Genomic DNA, 21413 nt, shown 5'->3' with positions numbered 1-21413 from the left:
GGGGGGAGGAAGAGGCTCGGGCATCGGGCTGGTAAATAAACTCCGCGATGATTTCCCTGTCTTGCGCCGGCCCAGGTGCTGCTGCCCGCCGGTGGGATGACCTGAGGGGGATGTGACCGTCTCCCCCCACCCCATTTGCTGCCCCTTTTTTCCCTCGTTTTATAAATATATATATTTATATATATATATATATATATACTCCCATGTATATATATATATAAATCTGTAAAGAAATCCTTGTCGGGGAGGGGGGGTGGGGGGAGGGGCGGGGAGCTCAGATCATGGCCTTGGGGCTCCCGGGGCTGCCGCCGCCGATCTGCAGCTCGCCTCCGGGGCCCGGCGCCCACCATGGGGCTGAAGGCGAGGCGCAGCGCGGCGGGCGGTAGCGGGGCCGGAGGGGCGGCGGAGGGGCGGCGGGCGGCGGGCGGCGGCGGAGGGGACCCCGAGCAGGGCTCGCTCGCCCTGGGCTCCGGAGCCGATCGCGACGGGACGCTGCTGCTGGAAGGCGGTGGGAAGGAGGAAGGCGGCAAGCGGAGCCCTCCGGGGTTGGGGTTGCTGGCGAAGACCCCCTTGAGCCGTCCGGTGAAGAGGAACCACGCCAAGTATCGCCGGATCCAAACTTTGATCTACGACGCCCTGGAGCGACCCCGCGGCTGGGCGCTGCTCTACCACGGCTTCGTGTGAGTAACGCGGAGCGGGGCTGCCCGGGGGGATGCGCCGTTTTGCTTTATCATTCCCGACCGGGGGACTTTTGTAATTCTGTCCTTCTCCGACTCGCTCCCAGCAGCGGGGGGATGGCAAGGAGCTTATTGTGGGATGTGCTGATGTATATATATATATTTTTCATTCTTATTATTTTAATGTTTTTTCTATCACCGGGTTTTCCAAAGTGAGCATCTCGTAAGGCTCGGGCTCCCTCTGGCATGTCCCCCGCGTCGCTGTGCTCAAACGCGTGCCTCTTACACTCGGCTATAGGGACCGAGCTGTGAGCAGCTTTAAGGCGCAGAGTGCTTAAGGGGACACTGCCGGCTTCAGTTCAGCGTAGAGCATTACATGTGGATGAAGTCGGTTTTCTAAACCCCGGGTGAGCCGGCTCTGAAAAAGTGTCAGATGAAATCCGTGGGGTTTTGGTCCGGTAAGGATCAGTCACCCTGTGGTGCACGAAGCCGGGGCATTGCAGCACTGTCCGCCAGAAAGTTAAGCCGATCGCCAGCAGTCAGGGATGGAGCAAACTCATCTTCTGGCCCAAAGGGGATGAGTCAGGCACTGCTGTTTTGCCTTCCTAAAAATTCCGATCCCCTTAAGGTTTCGTAAAAATATAGGAAAATAAGTCAGCGTACGGCATGCAATGAATTTGGCAGAGTCCTGTTCATATTAGAGTGTTCTTTAGTGTTGTGAACGTGTGTGAAAAACCCAAGGGACTATCAGTGCTCACAGTGGTGCTGCTGTTCTTTAATGCTGTAACACACACAGGGTTCTGTGTAATAGAGGATTTAACTGTGATTTCTGAAATTGGTTTGTTTGCCAAAGACAAAGTGCTGTAGGGTGTATGGGCTGGGAGCCTGGAGCTGGATCTGTGAAGCCCTCCTCACTGATGCTGTCTTGCATTTGTAAATAAACACCTTGAGTACGGGGCTGGGATTTTACCTTCAGGCGAATTTCCTCGTGAATGTTTGCAGGGATTGAGCCCTGGGCAAGGAGCGAAAAGCAGCATTACTGATGTGCTGCTATGTACCACTCACCTATTGCTGCCCCCTTCTTTTCAGTGTTTTCATAAAGTGTGTTTTGGGACAAAGGTTCTCGCTTTCCAGTTGGATTTCTGTGAGAATGTGAGCTCCTGTCGCATTTTTTCCTCATTCTTTAGTCCCTTTTTGCTTTAGGAAAAATTGAAATACCAGGCAGGATGAGGCAGCGTTTGGGATTGGGGAAAGATGCTGTGATGGGGGAGGCTCTTTGGTAGCGAGCCTTGCTGTAGGGTTGTGCTCAGCATTGCATAACACCGCTCCTGCTTGGGATGAGCCATGTCTGGATGGATTTGCACCCTGGCTCATCCTGCATGGTCAGCCCATGCATGCTGCATAAATGAGGCATCAGCAAACAACAGAGCCTTATGAGTGCTTGGTATGTCTGTTTGTGGACAGCTGAGGCAGTCGGGTCAAATCCACACCCAGGCTCCTGGGGAGCAAAAAGGTGGTGGATGGGTCTAGAAAGGTCCAAATAAGCTGATTTGCTTTTATATGGGTATGAAAAATCCCAAGCTACAACATGCATTTTAGCCATCTCTCTAGGTGTGAGATTACCCCTAAGATTGTTACACAGTGTGGATTTGTAGAACAATCAAAATGTTAATGGTTTAGAATCATCTACTCCTTAGGAATGGACCTAATGTTCTACATGGCCAGTTGCTCCTTGGTGACACACTGTGCTGCAAAACACCAAGATGTGAGACTGGTGTGCTCAATCTCATCACCTTTTGAACTCAGTAGAAGGTGTGGATTCCTACTTTGCTGTAGGATCAAACCCTACAAAACAAACTTGCTGAAAGTGATGGAAGGGTGTGTTGAGACCTTCCTGTGACTGAAGAGCGATGACCTGCTCGAGAGCAGGAGCAGTGCATCAGGGAAGCAGTATTCCATGCTGACATTTGAAGTCTTTGTTTTTTGTTTTTTTTTTTACTCAGATGAATTGTCTTTTAACCTTTTTCCTTCTGAAATGGAGTCCCTCTCACGTTGGAGGTGCTGTTGTGACAGTGTGCAGTGCTGGCCTGCAGTCTTGGCTGCTTTTCACATGAGAACATTTCACAACATCCTTTGGGTTGGTGAGAGATCACCAACTTTTCTGCAAAATCCACAAATCTGCCATTTTACTTATGAATAAAGGTCCCATTTATCCTAATAAAACACCACATACCATCTCATTCAGAGTAACTTTTTGAGTACCAACATTTTTGTAGTACAACCAAATCAATAATGAGGTGCTTGCTCACATATCTGTAGAACTGGAGACCAAAAGGGATTGCAGCATCTGTAAATGCGATGGATTCATTATAAACCCAACGCATGAGAGGAGAAGTGATACAAATGCTTCAGTGCTCTGTATCTGAGGATTCTGGAGGTGAGAAGCTGCTGATGGAAAAGGGTCACACCTTTCAGGACACACCAGGGAACTTGAGTGGGAGCAGGAAGGGGCCTTGCAAAGATTTCCACAACTAAGCTTTGGATTCCAGAACATTTAAAAGTGTAGTATAGATGGGATTCCATTGACTTACACCGTGTTGCCCATATGGCTGGAAGGGGCTTATGATCTTTCACATGTCTCATGTGCACATAAATAAGGTTTGGAGCAGCTCCTGTTGTAAACGCTTTGCTCTAGGTGTGGTTGGATCTACTGAAATAATTGATTCTATTGAATCAGAATACAAACACACGATCAGGCCACCAGGCCTTGGGGACAAAGATATAGGGGACAAAGGGAGTCATTCTTGATGTCCTGGCAGAGAGGATCTTAACACACATTAGGAAAATTCTGCCTAGCAGAATATTCAGGGAATAGATGTTTAGATGTTTCCAAAAGGTGAAGGAAACAGTCAGCTTCTTTGAATTGCCCTGGCAATATGGCAATGGGGTTGTTTGTAAGAGAAAATGTGGACTTTCCTATGAAAAAAAATTACCACTGCAAAGCTGAACTCCTGAATACTTGCAGTGAAAAATTAAGCACGTATACATTAAAGAAAAAAAAACAAAAACAAAAAACAAAAAACAAAAAAAAAACCCGTTTTCATCTTTGAGATGTTTTATTAGGAAATGGCTCCTGAGGGCTGCAGGTCAGGCCACAGTCTCTCCCTGCTCTTTTCTAAGCTACTCTCCCTGTAGGTGTAACTACAGCTCCCCTGATGGATTGTGTGCGATGAGCAGTGCAATATATGGCAGGAATCCCCTGCTGCTAGGCCTCACAGGATGAGTGGTTTGGTCATGGAGACCAACCCAAGCACTGCTTACAAAACATCTAAACACTTTCTTTATGCACAGAATGAATTGAAGAAATAAAAGCAAGTAAGATTTTGATTTTCTAGATTATTTTTAATTGCAAGCACAAATGATGTGTTGGATAACAGAGAGACTCCAGCAAAGAAACAAAATGCAGCTCAACTTTGCAATGGCAGTTTCTGGTAAATTTTCAACCTGCTTTAATGAGAAGAGTCTGAAGGGGAGGTAACTAGGAGATATTCTTATTTTCGTACCATCCCCTGAGACAACTGCAGCCTTTACTTTCACAGAAAAATAAGACAAGGAAGAGGTTTGGGACTGCATTTTCTTTTCCTTCCTCCCTCCCTCCCTCCCTCCCTCCTCCCCTCCCTCCCTCTGCTGTATACTTTGTAAGATACAATGAAGTTGCAGTCATTGGAGATGTCCCTGAACACCTTTACTGGTGTGGCTGTGCTGAGGCCTGTGAGTCCACTCAGACCGGCATGTTGAATGGCTCAAGGGAGAGTAGTGCAGATGTGCTTCTCTGTGTCCCTTAATTCCCAAGGATGAAGATACCTCAGTGTCTGTCTGCAGGTTGGAAGAAGTGAAGTATCAGTGTGGCCTCATTTGGGCAGGTGATGAGATCAGATATGTCCGGTGAGGCACTGGTGAGCATCTGAACTACCAGCAACAGTGGAGCCCCTTGCCATCAACTCTGCCAGCAACGAGCTCTTCAGAAGTCAGTGTCTTTGCTGTAATTTCTATGGAACTAAGCTGTCCCAAATATCCTCATTTTGACCAAGATGATGTGGCAGAGAATCACAGAATCATAGACTGGCCTGACTTAGAAAGGACCTTAAAGCCCACCCAGTTCCAACCCTCTGCCATGGGCAGGGTTGCCACCTACCAGATCAACCTGTCCAGGGCCCCAGCAGGACATGCTTCTCCCACACATCACATCAGAGGCTAGTCAGTCACTTGGCATCTTGTGCTTTTTTCAGAACTCTTTGTCTTCAAACACGACTTGACAAGATACTCTGTATTCATAGATTAAGCCAAGGTACAAAACTGTGCACTGATGTGTGTGCAGGGTCAAGTGATGACGATGCACATTCAAAGACAAGGTCTAGACTCGAGTAGTTTGAATCTAATTTAACATCTCTAAGAAGCTTTCCAAGCAAAATCTGTCAAGTAAGTTTTAAGATAATTTGTACACGTTGCTTTGAAGTGTAATTGATCAGTGACCTTAGACATAGCTAGGTAGCTGTGTGCTTGGACACTACTATGATCAGCCTTCTATGGTATAGAAAAATAATTATGTTTATTATTGTATTTAATAATGCTATGTTCCATTCTTATACATGGGACTTTACAGAAGGAATGGAGCCATGGAGACATTGCCTTTGCTATTGCTTCTGACAGATACTTTATTAAAATGGAGTTCTTAAATATTAATAGCTTTACAAGGAGTATGGTCCACAAGAGCTGTTACGTATATGCCTCCTCCTGTCTTAGGGTGAAAACTGGGAAACTTAGCATTTTCTGTGGAGGGAGGGATATGCCCAGGGATATTTAGGTTCATGGTAACCTACTTAAGAAAGAAGCACTTTGGGAGAACTTTCAGGCTGTTAAATGAGTAAATTGCCTTTTCCAGCCTTAAGCAAGTAAACTACTGAAGGAATGTTTAACTTGGAGCAAATGAAAGGTCCCACAGCAGTCAGGAGAAACCTACCCACAGTGACAATGAAAAGTATAACTGAGAGTTGGTGGAAGGCATCACTAGGTATCATCTTCTGCATTACCAACCTGCTGCCCTGCTTGGACATGGTAAGATCCTCTTAAGCCACACTTCTCCACAGGATTCATCCCATACTTTAAGAAACACCTTTGGTTACAGTTACCAGACAGCACCTTGATCTCATTAGAGGTTCTGACTTTCCCTGATTTGTGGGTAGGTTTTATAAACCACTCTGAAATTGAGTTGCATATCTCCAACACTGCTAAATCTCAGTTTGGAGAGATGCTGAGACCCTGATGTTAGTATCACTGTGTGGGCCTTTATGCCCCTTCTGCAAACACTCATCTTGCCACAGTCTTTCCTAATTTCTTTCTTCTATATTGCTGGTGTATGGCAGTCTATTGTATTCATTGACAATGGAGGAATCCTAATCCTGTCTGTGTCAGCTGTTGCATTTTGCTTCTTTTAGCTTTCTAGACTTATTTTTTTTTTTCCCAAATACTTGCATTTCATTGGTCCATAACATTTTCAGGGTTGTTGCTGAGAGCTGTGCAGATGTGTTATGTATTCCCTTGCAAAGCTGTATTAGTTTGCATTGTTTTCTAATCTCAGATACTGTCCATATTTACTTTCTTCTGTCCTCACTGGTGTTTTGATCACCTTCCAGATTGGTATCTGGTAATTTTATTAACATTCAATTTAATTATTTTTATAGGTCATTAAGGAAGCATTTAATAAGACCAGAATTAAGAAAATACATTCAAAACAACAACTTCTCCCCTTCCTGGTTAATGCAATATCATTTGTTATGGCTTTATTTATTGCTCAGAAACCAGTTTTAAATTGCATCTGGTTTCTGCTAATCACCTGAATTAACACTGGAATGATTTCATCAGACACTGCATCTATGTTCAGAAAATGGATATTTCCTAATTTCCTTTTGTTCAGACCTTGGTGTTGGACTATGTTTATCTGCTTAGTTCAGTGGTATGTTTCTGGTTCTTTTTCCATCTTGAATTTTTCATGCTTTTGACATATTGTGTAACTCGTGTAACAATTAAATGTTCCTAGTGTCACGCACCACCAAAGCGGAACTAAAACACTGTTGAAAGCTTAAATGCTCCATTCCATCCAAGTCCCAGTTCTTATGTATTTTACAGGAGCCATTAGATTTAGACTATAGCTATTAGACTATACCCAACTGTGGATGAAGGACAGACGTTCATCCTAAAGCAGAGGACTCTTTGCAGGATATTTTCCACTGACTGTAAATGCAGAGAATCTGAAAGTTTCAGTGAGAATGGAGAAGAATCAAGAACAGCTGTTGAGAGACTGACAGTGAAATCCCTGAAGTGCATGGAGGGGAGCTGCCCACCAGGCTCTCAGCAGTAGAGCATCAGCTTTGCTTATCTTTTTTCCCCTCATGCCTCTCTGTGCACTGCTCTGAGTGTTTATGAGGAGGGATTACACCTTGAGGAGGGAATGTCAAGAGCAGCTGATTGAAATTACAGGTGAATTAATTTAGGAAAGCAATTATAAGAACTGGAATTTGCTCTTCTACCCTTGCTAATACTGCTGCTTGTAAGACGTTGCCAGGAGAATATCAATGCACGCAGGTGGTTAAGGTTCCCTGATCTGACATCAGATCTCATCTGCACCATAACACCAGTGCTGAACTAATGCTCTGGACCAGCCTTGCCATACAGCAGTATTTAATTCTGTGCCTAGAGCAGCCATTATGTCTATACTAATTGGCTAATCTATGCTGGGGATGTTCTCGAGGAGTGGCACACACTGGCCGATAACACAGCATTCCTAGATGACACATACCATGGCTTTAGTCTGAGACAACTGGATGCTACAGACCTTGGACCTCTCCTGTAGGAGTGCAGATGGTTCCTTGCTGGGAAGGTAAGTGAGATTAGTGGTTGGGGCACAGGCTGGCCATCCTTAGCAGAGAACAGTACTGAGTATCTTTGTGTTACAAGAAGAGATATAATCATTGCATGCAAGATCTCACCAATGTGAGGATGCCTTTTTGAGTCTGTGCAAAAATACGCTTTTCTTTGGGATAAAACTCAGGAAATCATACCCCAGTCAAATTACTGGGATTTTACCCTGTATGTGTCGTAGGATCAAGGAATTATTAAGTTTTTGGAAAATAAGATCATTTAGTCAAAGCATCAACCAGTGCTACATCTGTGTATTTCTTGAATGCCTCTAAGGATGGTGACTCCACCACCTCCTTGGGCAGCCTATTTCAATGCCTCATAGCTCTTTCTGAGAAGAAATTTTTCCTAATTTCCAACCTGGACCTCCCCGGCACTACATAAAGCTATTATCTCTGGTCTATCCTATATATCTGATAACATGTCTTTTTTTTAATATGTTCTCTTTCTGTTCACAGGACTTTATCAAGGCTTTTGCCTTTTCATTTTCAACACTTCTTGTGTTGATAAGACTCACGCAGACGTTTAAATACCTCAGCTCCACGTCAACAAAGCTAAATAATTTTTCAGTGGTAGAAATCAGAGAGAAAGAGACCATTCATATTTTGTCACTAAACTTACCATTTGGTAAAACATGGAAGAAAATATTGCTACTTTCTTTTTTGTTAATATTTGGACATTTTTCTTGGTTTTATCTTACTCATTTTAGATGTTGCTTCATTATCATGTCAGGTCCTGTGGTATCATCATATAATATGTATATCCTTGAGGACGTTACTATTTCAGTGCTGCATTTCTTGAAATAACTGATTTTTCTGTTTTCCTTCAGGATTTGAGAGGCTGTTTCTCAACATTCACAATTGGATCCATTCATCTAGTACCTTATCTAAGGAGCTGTATGGACTCCTTTTGTAGTCATGGAAGAAAAATAGGAAATTGAAATTTCCAGAGTGCAATTAATCTCATCCTGAAGATAGTTCTAAATAGGTGAGATTAATCACTTCTTGTGGCACCTAATGTACCTGAATTTAGCTGTCTACACCAAAATACATCTGACAGATATTAAACTTTTTACCCAACCTGAGGTTTGAAGCTCGGCATCGCACCAACTAAATTCAGTGAATTTAGGTATGTACACATACAGGTCTTTGTGTGCAATAGGTATTTCATTTCTCTTTATAGTCAGTGGAGGTCTAGTCAATACAGTTGACAGATTTTTATGGTGCAATTCATCCAACCAGTTGTAGGGATCTGCTTTACATGGACATAAATCACAGCTGCAACTCCATTCAGAATCTCTCCATTGCCTTTAGTGAAAGTCGAGGTGACTTGATCTATGGTAAACTTCTACAGTTTGAGACTGATGGGTCCTGCCTTTGAAGGCAATAGAAATTTTAGTCTTGCTGTTAGATGGGGTTTTATTTAATTTCAGGCTCTACATAAAATACTAGTTGATTTTCTGCATGATCTGCTTATGTGTGGCCACTTATTATTGCAGAACCTGACATGCCTACAGTCATCCCTGACATTATACCAAAGAAAAGTGTGATAGTGTAGTTTATGTTTTCACTTTCAGAATCTTAATTATACTGCTGTTTTTGGTGGCTTTAAGATCTTCCCCTTGTTGGGAATCTTGAGTTTACCTTTCTGCCTTCTTTTTGTTCTTTGTTTTGCTGTGGGCTCTGTTTTCATCAGCCTTCCTTGTATATTTGCTCTTGATGCTGCTTGGATTTATTTTAAAATCACAATTGCAGTTGATCTTGAGGTTATGTTCAAACCCAGTTAGCTTCCTTTTGAGCTGATCTTCCAGTCCAAGGGCTGTGATTAACTTGGCTTTCCCCTCACCTTCTGTGGCCATCTGTGATTCCCCAGGGCACAGGAGTTACTGAGTGGGAGCTTGCCAACAGCAGTCCACATTCTTCCTGTTCCTGAATTTTTGTCCATTGAAATTGCTCTTCCTCAACACTCAGCTCCCTAGATCAATGAACAGACAGCACTTCTGTCTACCACACTCTTTAGGTATGTGAGCAGTATTTTTAGAGGGCATACTCACTTGGATACATTATTGGAATCGGTACCAAGAATTGAACCTAACACTGAAATCATCAGTTTGGTATTTGATTGCATGAAAATGCCTTAATGTAAGGAAGTGTTTTAAGGTGGTGATGTATCCCTTTAGCAGCTGCTTGTTTGTATTTTGCTTGTTTTCACAGAAATACTGAGCCAGCAACCTCTTTATTCATGTCAGTATAAATGTATTAAAGTTAGAAGAACACTTGGATTTGGCTGCTGCAGCATGAGTGTTTTCTGGATGTACCACAAAAGCTTTTTATTTTTGTACTGCTATTCTATTAGTGTCAGAGGCCAAGGTCAAGGTCTGGCACACCTGAAGATGTACTTCCTTAGTGGTAGGACTAGAGGGAGTTGTTTCAAGCTGCGGCAGGGGAGATTCAGGCTGGTCTTTAGGAAATATTACTTCTCAGAAAGGGTGGTCAGGTACTGGAATGGACTTCCCAGGGAGGTGGTGGAGTCACCAAGCCTGGGGGTGTTCAAGGAATGACTGGATGTTGTGTTGAGGGACATGGTTTAGTGGGAGCTGTTAGTAATAGGTGAACGGTTGGACTGGATGATCTTTTAGGTCTTTTCCAACCTTGGTGATGCTATGATTCCCTGCCAGAACAAACTAATTCATGGCAAAGTAAGAGACCTTGAGGAATGGGGGAACAGGAGATGTCCTGGCATGACAGTAAGTGAGCACCAGCTTGTCCTAGGGTCACAGGGGATTCAGCCATACTCACACCATGGTGTTTGAGGCTTCTTACCTTTGCTTCAGGAGCTAGCTTAAAGAGACATGAAATCTTTCCTTTCTTCCCTGCTCTCCAAAGTTGAGAGAGGAGCAGTTCATAGAATCATGAAATCATAGAATCACAGAATCATTTGAGTTAGAAAAGACTACTGAAAGTCATCTGCTCCTTGCCATGAACAGGGACACCTATAGTGAGATTAGGTTGCTCAGAGTCCCATCCAGCCTGACCTGGAGTGTCTCCAGGGATGGTGCATCCACCACCTCTCTGGGAAACCTGTTTCAGTGCATTACTGCACTTGACTCATAAATGTTAGTTTGGTTAACAAATACAGACAGCATGGGGAATGTGGGCAAGAAAAACCCCAGCTTTCTTCCCATTTTTTGATGTAGATCCCGTCTGACATTGAAGCTGACAATTAGACCATTTAATATAGAGCGGTATGTTAGAGCCCAATCTGCCTGACAGGGCTAATTTCAATCAAATCAGCTTGCTCAGCATGTCTGTGTCATGTTAATTTAAGTGCATCTTTACACTTCAGATTGTTAGGAGTGATAATTATTAATTAATTTATTATTTCACAGGATATGTTGCTTTATGCATTTCTCATAATGAGAAGACTTTCAAGCCTGAGTCATGGGGGAGTCTTCTTCCCCCTCCCCCCCTCAACCCCCACTCCATTCAGTCCTGAACATGTATAAGCAAAAATGAATTGTAGCACCAATGCAGGGCAGCCCAGCATGGGGGGACAACTTTCATATTAATCACAAACAGGGTTGCTTGCTGTTAGGCTAAGTAGTACCAATGTTGTCTTTGTTTGGAGTACTGACACTGAGAAATACTGGGAATAATCTTTAGTGTAATCATCAATAGAGTTCACTGAAAATAGAAAACTTTTCCCAAGGACTTCTGAATTTTCTGACTATTTTTGACATTTCCACAGTTTTTTTTCCATCAGATTCTCCAAATACACGAAGAAGAATCATTCAGTCTTCAGTAACTTGTCCCTCATCTACAACTCTTCCTGAATTTCTCATCTTTTTCTCCCTGTTCCTTCCTCACTTCCTCACATCTTCTTCCTTTGGTGGTATTTACCACTGCACTGCTGTGGTGCAGCTAGATGATCACTAAATGGAAACCTCCAGCTGTGCCAGTATCATATAATCACTGAATATCCCAGGTTAGAAGGGATCTAAGGATCATTGAGTCTAACTTGTATCTGTGGGACTCCTCCAGTTGTGCTGCTTGACTCTCATGCTCTATGTCACCATGACTGTACAGTTCAGTCATTACTGTCTGACTAAAATTCAAGTGGCCTGAATACTGACTGCAGATTGACATGACAACTTGCCTCCTACCTGGACTTGCATAAACATATTCACCTTTTGGTCTTTTTGGTTTTGCTTCTTGCATAGATGGTGCTAACATACCCAGGAGATTCATATCAGCATTAAATTTGGCTCTAAGAAGGAATTGTCCATATTGTGCAAGGTAGGTTAGATACTGGTATTCTCACTGAGTCACCTCATGTCCTGTTATCACTAGTGCTGCTTTTTCTGTTGCACAGATCCCTGATGCTGAACTCAAGTGCTCCCTCTGGACCAGTGTGTTTGAGCTAATGTCTGTCCCTTGAGTTTATCCAGAAATGGATAAACATTCCTTGTCCCAGTGGTGGGAGGGAGGACTTTGGGAGCACCTCTCACAAATTAACCCAAGATCTGCATGCTGCTTAATAATCAGCTTTAGCCAGCTGTTGTTCCCAGAGTGACGTAACAATAAAAGTCCTGGTTTGCAGCTCCATTTGCTGCCAGTGTTGACATCCAAGAAAAAAAAAAAAAGGATGAGAGTTCCTGGTGTAACAAGACACAGACAACTTTCTTTAGTGAACGAGGATATAGCCAGGGCTGAATGCTCTTACTGCCTGAATTATGACATTCCAGCAACTGAGAAGAGAATACAGCCCTGCTCCCAGAGATGAAGGCAGAGCATTATCACCTGTAAAGCAGGATTTTACTGAATATTCTAAGATGCCTCTTCTGTTAGAGAGTTATGACTTACAGCTTCCTGGATACAGTAACTGTAAAGAAAACATTATTAGAATGAGTGACAAAAAGAGTTTGGGGGCAGATGGAAATGTGTCAGTGCTCATCCTCATTGGCAGTGCTTGTTTTCATGTATTCTACTTTGAGTTAATTTCTAAGCAACTTGAAATAGATAATGTGCTTATATGCATTAATCTGGGTGCTGAATCAGTACTTGTTCCAGGCTATGAAAGCTGCTAGCTTTTGTTATTAGAAGACTTTCTAATTGCATAAATTATGATTTAGTTGGAAGATGATGCAAGATAAGTACAGGCCAGAGGTAAGGTCTGGCAGTAGAACAGATAGCTACTGGAAGAATTTGCACATGAAAGCTTCAATTTTTCACTTATCATTTTTAAAGTAAGCTTGGAGAAATTCCCAAACAGAAGCTGTAGGCTGTAGCTTAGCTGCAAAAGATAGGCTTAGATCAAGAATTCAGGGAATTCTTGGCTGTTAATTAAGCATGACTTTGAGTTTTAACTAAGCATGTGTGTGTTTTAATTTAGCAGCAGATAAACAAACAAAGAAATGAAGTAGCTTGGGAAGATTAGATGCACTTGTTTCCTAACTGGATTGTTATCATCACATTGTATCAGTAATAGCAGTAATAGTAGGGCTGGGGTTCATGGGAGTGAACGTGGGCTTCTTCCATGGAGGTATCTAAATGTGGTCAAGTCATTTCAGTGTCCTTAGCTATCGATACAGACCATAGAAATAGGTGTATTAGTGATTGTTGAACTAATTCTGAAGTATATGACATTGATAAATCACATCCTGAGAAGCAGGATGAGATATCAAATAAATAGATCTCCCTTGACTATAGTAGGAGCATCAATACATGACGTAGATGTAGACAACCACATCATAAACATTAAATGTAAGTGAGATGAGCCTCATCCTAAACACACTGTTGAAGGCCTTGCAGAAATAACAACTTGTGTCTCTCAGGGTAGGGTCCCACTGAGGCCCTGCTGATGACTCCCAAGCTCCTTGTGCATGCAGAAAATAAAGATAATGTTGCATAACTTTGCAGGACTGTAGTTAAAAATTGTTGCTGGATGTCCTACTGATTGGCAGACAATAATTACAAATATATATATATTTCTTCTACTTTTGTCTGGAAAGGGCACCAACTCAATGTTATCTTACCCAGAGCACAAATATCAGCCTGTACCTATGATTACAATATGGTCAGTCCTTCAAACCTGTCAGCAGTGCTAAAGAGTGAGATGTAATTTTTGGGTGTCTATGTAGTCTCTTTGCCACTGATCATGCAAGAAGAACAGATGGACCTGTCTGTTTTCTGCCTTGTCTGGAGGGGAAAAAAAAAGAATGGTTTTCAGCCCACTTGATTAAAACTATAATAATTAAAACAAAGAGGAAAAAAAATAAAAAGCCTATCTAAAAAATAAAGCCAGTGATTCATTAGGGTATGGTAGGAGCAGAAATAGTGCAGGAAGAAGTGGCTCCACTGATAATGATAAAATAACAACCAAGCTGGAGGAGGGAGCAAGGAAGTGGTGGACATAAAGCTGCAGAAAGGAAGAGGATGGGTAGTAAATGGTCTGTGAGAGAGGAAATAAAAAGAAGAGAGAATTAAGGTTTCTGTGGGTGGTGAACCCATTAGTAGCTGCTTAATGGAGTGCTGCATCAGTGTCCTATAGGTGTTTTGGTGCCCATTTTAGGTGAGCTGCCCATCTTCCTGTGCGTGTGAGGTGTCTTCAGTTTGAAACCTGTTGGTGCTGCTGGCCTACATGGCAGAACCCACCGAACTGAAGTCAGAGGGCAACGTACTTTGTGGTGACAGTGAACCTTCCTCTCTTCCTGATGCGATTCTGGTTTAGCTACATATCCTGAGGAAGGTCTAAAGAAGAAAAGGAAAGGAGCAACATATTCTAGGAATATTGAATGTGCACAATTTTATTGAAAGCTGTGACTACCATGTGATATCCATGATCTGAGGAATTAAGGCACGCAACAGGTTACTTACAGTGCTGGATAAGGAACATCAGTGGCGTGATGGTTTTAGTAAGAGCACATCTGTTCTCTCTGCTCCCATGGCCTGTGGCACCTCTCTTCAATACGTTTCTTTAGTTCTGTGACTCCTGTAGTAAACTACCCTGAAACATGCTATCAAAGCTCAAGACCTTTTGTAATTCTCACTTTCTGGTTTGTATATAATATACAGGACACTTTCTGCATTTTTTCAGTCTTTAAATTTTTTTTTAATTTTTTTTTTTATTTTTTTAATTTTTTTATTTTTAAATATAGATTAGGTAGAGGAAAGCCATTGTCTCTGTTCTGATTCAGGAAATCTAGCTTAAAATTAGCCTTTAGCTGGAGATTAATCTTCATGTCATTCCTTTTCAGCCCAAATTATTTTTAGTCTAGATAAGGAAATTATTAGCAGTGTGCAGTCATAGTATAAGCTGGAATGAATGAGAAGGCAAATGTTACATCTGACATGCCTATGAATGTATATCTCAAGTAGCAGAAGATCGCACAGTCACTGCAGCTCATAGGTCTGTTTGGATGAAGTAACTTGTTATTAATGAGAAAAATATTGTTTATAATGTGTCACTAGGGGATAGCAATGGGTTCAGTGTTAGTAAATGTTCCCTGAGAAGTCAGGTTTCAACCATGTAGGGTGTGGTATAGGAAGATACAAAGTATGAAATCAGGTGCCTGGGGGAAGTCTGTTCCCTCTGCCCAGCCTTGAAATGACACTCAAATGCTGTCCCTATGGCAACCTTGCTAGCAGTGACTTCAGTGAGGCCACAGATTAAAGAACTTTCATACTGTGCCTCTGCTTTGTTCCTCCTCCTTAGAGAGTAGATTCCAAGTCCAGGTGGGTCTTACTGATAGCAAAATGTGCGGACACAAACAGTTGTTTCTCATCCAGCCCTGAGAGAGAAGACAAAGCTGGTAAAGGCCACCATGTCTCAGGGCTGGTATTTCAACTTCTTCTAATTCAACTCAGTGGAACACGAAGTGCAACTGACTTTGGGGCACGGGTGCTACTCCCCTCATAGTGCTAGAGAGGTGGAAGCAAAAATGTGACACCATCTAGCTTTACTTGCTTAATTCACTTGCCTAAATTCTGCTGCTCCCTCAGTTTTCCCTGGGCCTGGCATGGAGACTGAATAAGCCTGTGTGCTCAGTCTCTTCCTCTCTCTGTGGTCTGTCTTATCTCTGCCCTTCTTGGACTACTGAACAGCAGTGCTCCATCTTTGATGGAAATACAAAGGATTTAGTGTTGTGGTTGGGAACAGAGAATTGTGCAATGCAGCTCTCCCAGTTTGCCCTCAGTATAGACTATTATTAATGTTGTACATAGTAGAGGAAAGGAAAATGTGAAGAAAGTGATGTAGCTTAATCCATCTTTGCATCTTGTAGCTTATGCGAGTGCATCTCATGCACTGTGAAGGTCTGATGTGATCCATAGGAGCTGACATAGATCTGGGACACACTGCTGTTCCCAGCTAGAAGCAAGAGAAAGCACAGGAGGAAACATGACTCAGAGGTACATTTCTCAATCAACATAGTTTGGGTTATGCTTTGGTTTCAGAGCTGTGCTGCAGCCCAGCCCTTAGTGGCAGAGCTTTCCTAACAACAGCATGCTGTGCTTGACAAAAAATAATGAGGTGTTCCTATTGGAGCACCTCTGCTCAGTTTGTGCTCCTCACTCTCAGCTGGAAAATATTGGGAAATCCTAGATGAACCCTGCAGGGCTCGAAGAGCTCCCTTCAGTCATGTACAGATCAGCATGTTGTGCTGCAAGATGTTTGTTGTGTCTCAGGGAGAAAGTGCTGAGCCCCACCACCTCTCTTGATTCAGCCACAGATGGTTTTTCCAGAGTGATCCTTGTCTAGCCTGTTAACACATTGGAGGTTATCATTGCAACGTGAATGGAAGGAAAAATGAGTTATCGGCTCTGAGCAGCATATTGAATGGGTTTCTTCTTGGAGGAAATAGTCTCATTTCCATATGACGTAAGTTGAGCTGGAAGCTGGCTGGGTCCTCTGGTAAAGATGATGTGAATTAAAAATAAACTCACTGCACAGAAGTTCGTAATTCAAAAATGCCAAAAAATGCTTCTGACAAAGCCATGAGACCTTCTGCCCATCAGCGTCTCTCATTGTCCCTTGGCTCTGTGGTCTGACTGACACCACGAGGAGCAGAGGTTGGAACTCAGAATGATTGGTTTGCCACTAATTTTAGAAATGCCAGTATGGCACATCACTGCTGTACTGAAATCCCTGGCTAGAAAAAATACTGGCTGTGTGGGACTGAATAACGTCCTCATTCTGGTGGCAGTGGCTGAATAAAAAGTCTTTTGAATTTCAGTGAATTGATGTAGTAATCATCGATTAAAAATAAATAAATCAAAGCCTCCTCCAAGGAAACCAAAGATTTCCAAGATGCTGGAAGTTTTTATGCCTTGGCAAACTAAAAAGGTAGTGGAGAACCTGCTCAGTGCTTCTGCATATGGTTCAACTTGGAAATGCAACCATTTTAAATGTCACCGTTGATTTCACAAACTCCTCTGTTGGTGCTGAACAATGTGGCTTAGGATAGCACGTGCACTGTAAATGAGAAACATCCACAAGTTATCTTCCACTGATTTATTTTTTTTTTTTCCCCTTCATTGTGGGTGTGTTAATGTCACTGCAACAGTTATCCTCCACTGCTACATGTAATGCAAGCAAAAGTTCCCAAGCCTATAGCACAATACTGATATCTCACCTTAGATACGATCTAGACTTATTTCCTGCTGTGTGGTGTACTTATGCAAGCAGTGTCACCGATAGGAACAGCTCACAGCACTGCAAGGCACAGGCTCAGCCTCTTCCACCTCCAACTGCAGAAGTATTTCCAGATTACCATCTCCTCTTCCACACTTTTTAATCAGCTCTGTCTGTTCATACGTCTGTATTACAATCACCTCTTGGGCCCCTTTCTGGCTGTGCAGGTGTGGGCGGTGAGCTGCAGCAGGGGCACCATGGGATTCTGATGCAACCCAGGGTAGTGCTTCCTTATCACCTTCTATCTGATAGGATGCTTAATTTAATGACATTGTTGCCATGGCATGGAGAGCTGAATGGGTGATTATGTGAATGGTGAGGATTTGCTGGCTTTTTTCACCATAAGTGATGTCAGCTTCCAATGCAAAGAATGTTTTACTAAGAATTTCTATTTTCTCCTTACAGTTGTCACTGTGGTTTCAGATATAATATTTTTCTTAAGTCCCCCCCATCCCCCTTCCCCCTTTTTTTTTCCAATCTGGATGTGGTCTTTTCTTGTCTTTCATTTGGGAGGATCTTTCCTCATTGTTTTTAGACATCCTAAATCCTTTGATATCAGAGTATCTGGGCACCTGAATTCAACATAATATAGAATACTGCTTGTAGAAGAGTTTGATAATCCAAATTTGCTAATCTACCCAGGGAACAGCAGTCAATAAAAAATGCGGTTACCAGAGAGAGGGAGAGGAGAGCATGTAATGGAGCGCATATCTCTCACTGTGATTACTAGGTAGGTAGAAGCTGGAAACAATTGGCTATAATTGGTCTGCTGGGATTTTAATAAAACCTTTAAAGCAATTAAAATGCTTTTATTGAAAACAGGTTTGGGCATCTTTTACAAGGAGGGGCTTCACTGTAGCTGCTGTTTAAAATGTTCATTATGGTTGTGTGAAACATCTCTTCACAGCATGTGATAGTGGTGTGAGCTCTGCATCTGGGACCAGATCTTACAGCAGAGGACACCTGGGCTGGTCAGTTCTGTGCCTGTGGGATAACTACTATTTTGAGCACACAGCTCCATTGTGGTTTCTCCTGGTCCATGCCCATATCCACACCCATGCCCTTCTTGAGATTTAGCCAACTCAGGAAGGAGATATTCAAGACCCACTTCTGCATTCAAAACACTTTCCTGTGCAACCTGTTGGAGGGAACCTGCATTAGCAGGGGGGTTGAACTTTATGATCTCCAGAGGTGCCTTCCAACCCCTGTGGTTCTGCGATCAGCAAAAGTAATCAGTACCTCCCCTGCAGACTTGGGCTATTTATTGCCCGTAGGTGGCTGGGTCATGAGAGGGAGCTCAGGGAGCACTACCTGTAGCCAGGAAAAATGAATATTCCCATTATTCTCATTTTCCTCTTGGTTATAAAACAGCTTTTTTTTTTTTTTTTTTTTTTGTTGTTGTTGTTGTTGTTGTTGTTGTTGTTGGTTTTTTTTAGCAGAAAAACACTGTTTTTAACACCAGTCGATAATTTGCTGGCTTTGTCTGTGCCTTAGTGTTAGCAAGAAGCACAGGCATAACTCTACAAAAACTAGTTTCATAACGGCTGATGCTAACACCTATTTGGTGCTTAAAAGTTGCAAAGCCATTCCCAAATAAATGCCTCCTTTGAGTGCTCTCCTAAATAGAAAAAATAAGAAGAAAGAAAAGAAAAAAAAGCATCCTTTTAAACCTGCAATGTCTATATTGTATCACTGTTAGGCAAGCACAATTCAAAAGAAATCTGAATTCATTCTTTTATTGAATTTGGTATCACAGATGACCTGGCTCTCTGTTCAAGAAGCAGTCCCACTTTCAGTGCAGACCCTGAGATACATGCACTGCTTCTTGCAGCTCTCTCTCACAAGAGTCCTTTTGTTCTAATTATAGCAGCTTTTTACATATATGTTAATCTTCTTTTTGCCTTTGGAAGGTTTACATTTACAAGCAGAGACACATGCATAAGCCTTCCAAGATATAAAACTGGAAAGTGAATATTTCCAGCTCTCTCAAATATGCATTAAAAAAAAAAAAAAAAAAAAAAAAAAAAAGCACAAAAAAACCCCAACTTTGATTAAAAAAAAGTTATCATATTCTCATTTCTCTGAGGAATTCAGTTCAGATTTGCCTGCAAAGGGCTGCTGCTATTGCATCTCTCCAGAGCAGCAAAAAACCCGTTGTTTTTTGAGACATAACAGGTTCATGGTTTTAAGAAAATGGTGTGGGTGAGGTTTTGTGGAGAAATAGCTGATGTCTTTAAGTGGGAAAAATGACAAGTCTGTTCAGTAGATCTTGTGTGAGGCAATATCCCAGTTAATTCTGTGATATTACAGGAGCACCTGGGGAGCGTCCTAGTGACTGAGAACCACACTGGGCTGTATGATGTCAGCCACAGGGCAAAATTAGATCCTTCCTTGACACGTCCCAAAAGTTCTGCTTTCATTTGGACATCAGGATGACTTCATAACTGTCAGACTCCCTTGGCAAGCTCATAACTGAAATACTGGGATGAAGGAGACTTACTGAAATACTGGGATGAAGGAGACTTTTTTTTTTCCCCTTTTTTTTCTCTGAAAAGAAGCAGCCAACAATGCAAGAATCCAGGACAGGAAGGGAATTTTTGCAGTGACTGAGTTCTGTCCTCTTCCATCCAAGTCAAGCACATAATGTGATCTTCTCCTTAAATGAATAAAATCTTTGTGAAAGCTAATTGCAGGCTGTCTGTACTGGACTCTGAACAGGACTGCAGTGCAGTAGTGGACTGGCAGAAGCTGTGAATGATTAGCTTAGGTATCAGTAGCAGCTGCAGAATGGTTCTCTATGGGGGTTCGGAAGGAGGCTGAGAAGGAGTCAAAAAGGCTACAATACTCAGCAAAGTGTCCTGAACTGAGGTCCTTTCTCTTGTAGCCTGACAGTTCCCAAGAGCACAGAGTGCACAGAGAGCCCAGGTTCATCCGCACGTCACTGCCAGGTACATGAATCCTGCTGGTTTGCTCCCACGGCTGCTATTTGAAGACTGTTTGAGGCTTTTGCTATTTTCGTGGCTCAAAACCTTTCAATTCCATATCTATATTTATGCACAGACTGTATATATTCATTTCTGTCTTTTGCCAATACTGGTTTTCGTTCAAATAGCTCTTCTGCTTCCCCGTTCCTTACTTTCTCAGCATAATTAAAGGGAGCAGTCATCTTCTATCTTAACAGCTTACTGTATAGATAACATTTGTAGATCTAAGAGGAAAAGACTAAAAAAAAACCAACCTTATGACTTTTCTGAGGACCTCTTTACAATTTTTGCTGCTTTCTTATACAATATGTGAGCCAAGAGTTAATTAAGACACACTCTTACTGTCTTGTGATTTATCTGCATTAATATTTTTAAGTCTTCAGTCAAGATCAAGCTTTTAATTTTCCTAGGCACCGCAGAAGCACACAGCACAAGAACTCTCCTCCCACCTGCCTAGCTTATGATTATAACAAATGAGAGAGATTCCAGAAATATGGGGCATAAGAGACCTTATTAATGGATGTACTTCATCCTAAAGGTTGCTTGAAAATAGCTAGTTGAATTTGAACTTGGCTTCTTTTTTGTTCCCTTGTGATTTATTATAGGAAAAGTAATATAGTCAGGAAGAGTGCCTAAAAATATTCAAATTGCTTTTTTTTCTTTCTTATTTTATACCTTAAAATATTGGAAATGCCATAGCTCATAGATTCTGGCACGTGTTGGATCCCAATCACTGGAAATTCGTGACGTATCCTTCCAGTCCTCTTACAGTGGTGCCACTGAGGTGCCCACTGGCCTGTGTGCCACTGACACTTCTCCTGTGTCTCCAAATCAGCCTACAAGTTTGGTTCACCTGCTTTACAAAATCTGGATACAACTTTCTTTACTGAAAAACCCCTTGAGATGGTGCCAAGGAGAGTTTCCCTCTCTAATTAGCAGTTCCCAGAGTTGCCTTATGAATTCTCATTTTCATTATGAACTCTTCCAAACTGGTTGAAGATGTTCTGGGTATAATTCTGTTGATGTTTTGCGCTTTGCTTTGTGACTTTCTTCTTGTATCTCTTCTTTAGAACCCTTAACTCCTAAT

At 42.3% G+C, this 21413-nt stretch overlaps 1 protein-coding gene across 3 annotated transcripts in view; it reads left to right on the top strand.

Moving 5' to 3' along the window:
- Positions 1 to 333: 333 nt before the first annotated feature.
- Positions 334 to 21413, top strand: part of KCNQ3 (potassium voltage-gated channel subfamily Q member 3) — a 179850-nt gene continuing 158770 nt past the window's right edge. For all 3 annotated transcript variants that reach the window (XM_015856360.2, XM_015856359.2, XM_015856358.2), the window contains exon 1: positions 334 to 680. In XM_015856360.2, coding sequence (XP_015711846.1) covers positions 349 to 680 — 332 coding nt within the window. In that variant the 5' untranslated portion in view covers positions 334 to 348. The remainder of the gene's footprint in view (positions 681 to 21413) is intronic.

The sequence above is a fragment of the Coturnix japonica genome, chromosome 2 (genome assembly GCF_001577835.2).
Source record: "Coturnix japonica isolate 7356 chromosome 2, Coturnix japonica 2.1, whole genome shotgun sequence".
Classification (NCBI taxonomy): domain Eukaryota; kingdom Metazoa; phylum Chordata; class Aves; order Galliformes; family Phasianidae; genus Coturnix; species Coturnix japonica.
This window is presented reverse-complemented; position numbering and strand designations above follow the sequence as displayed.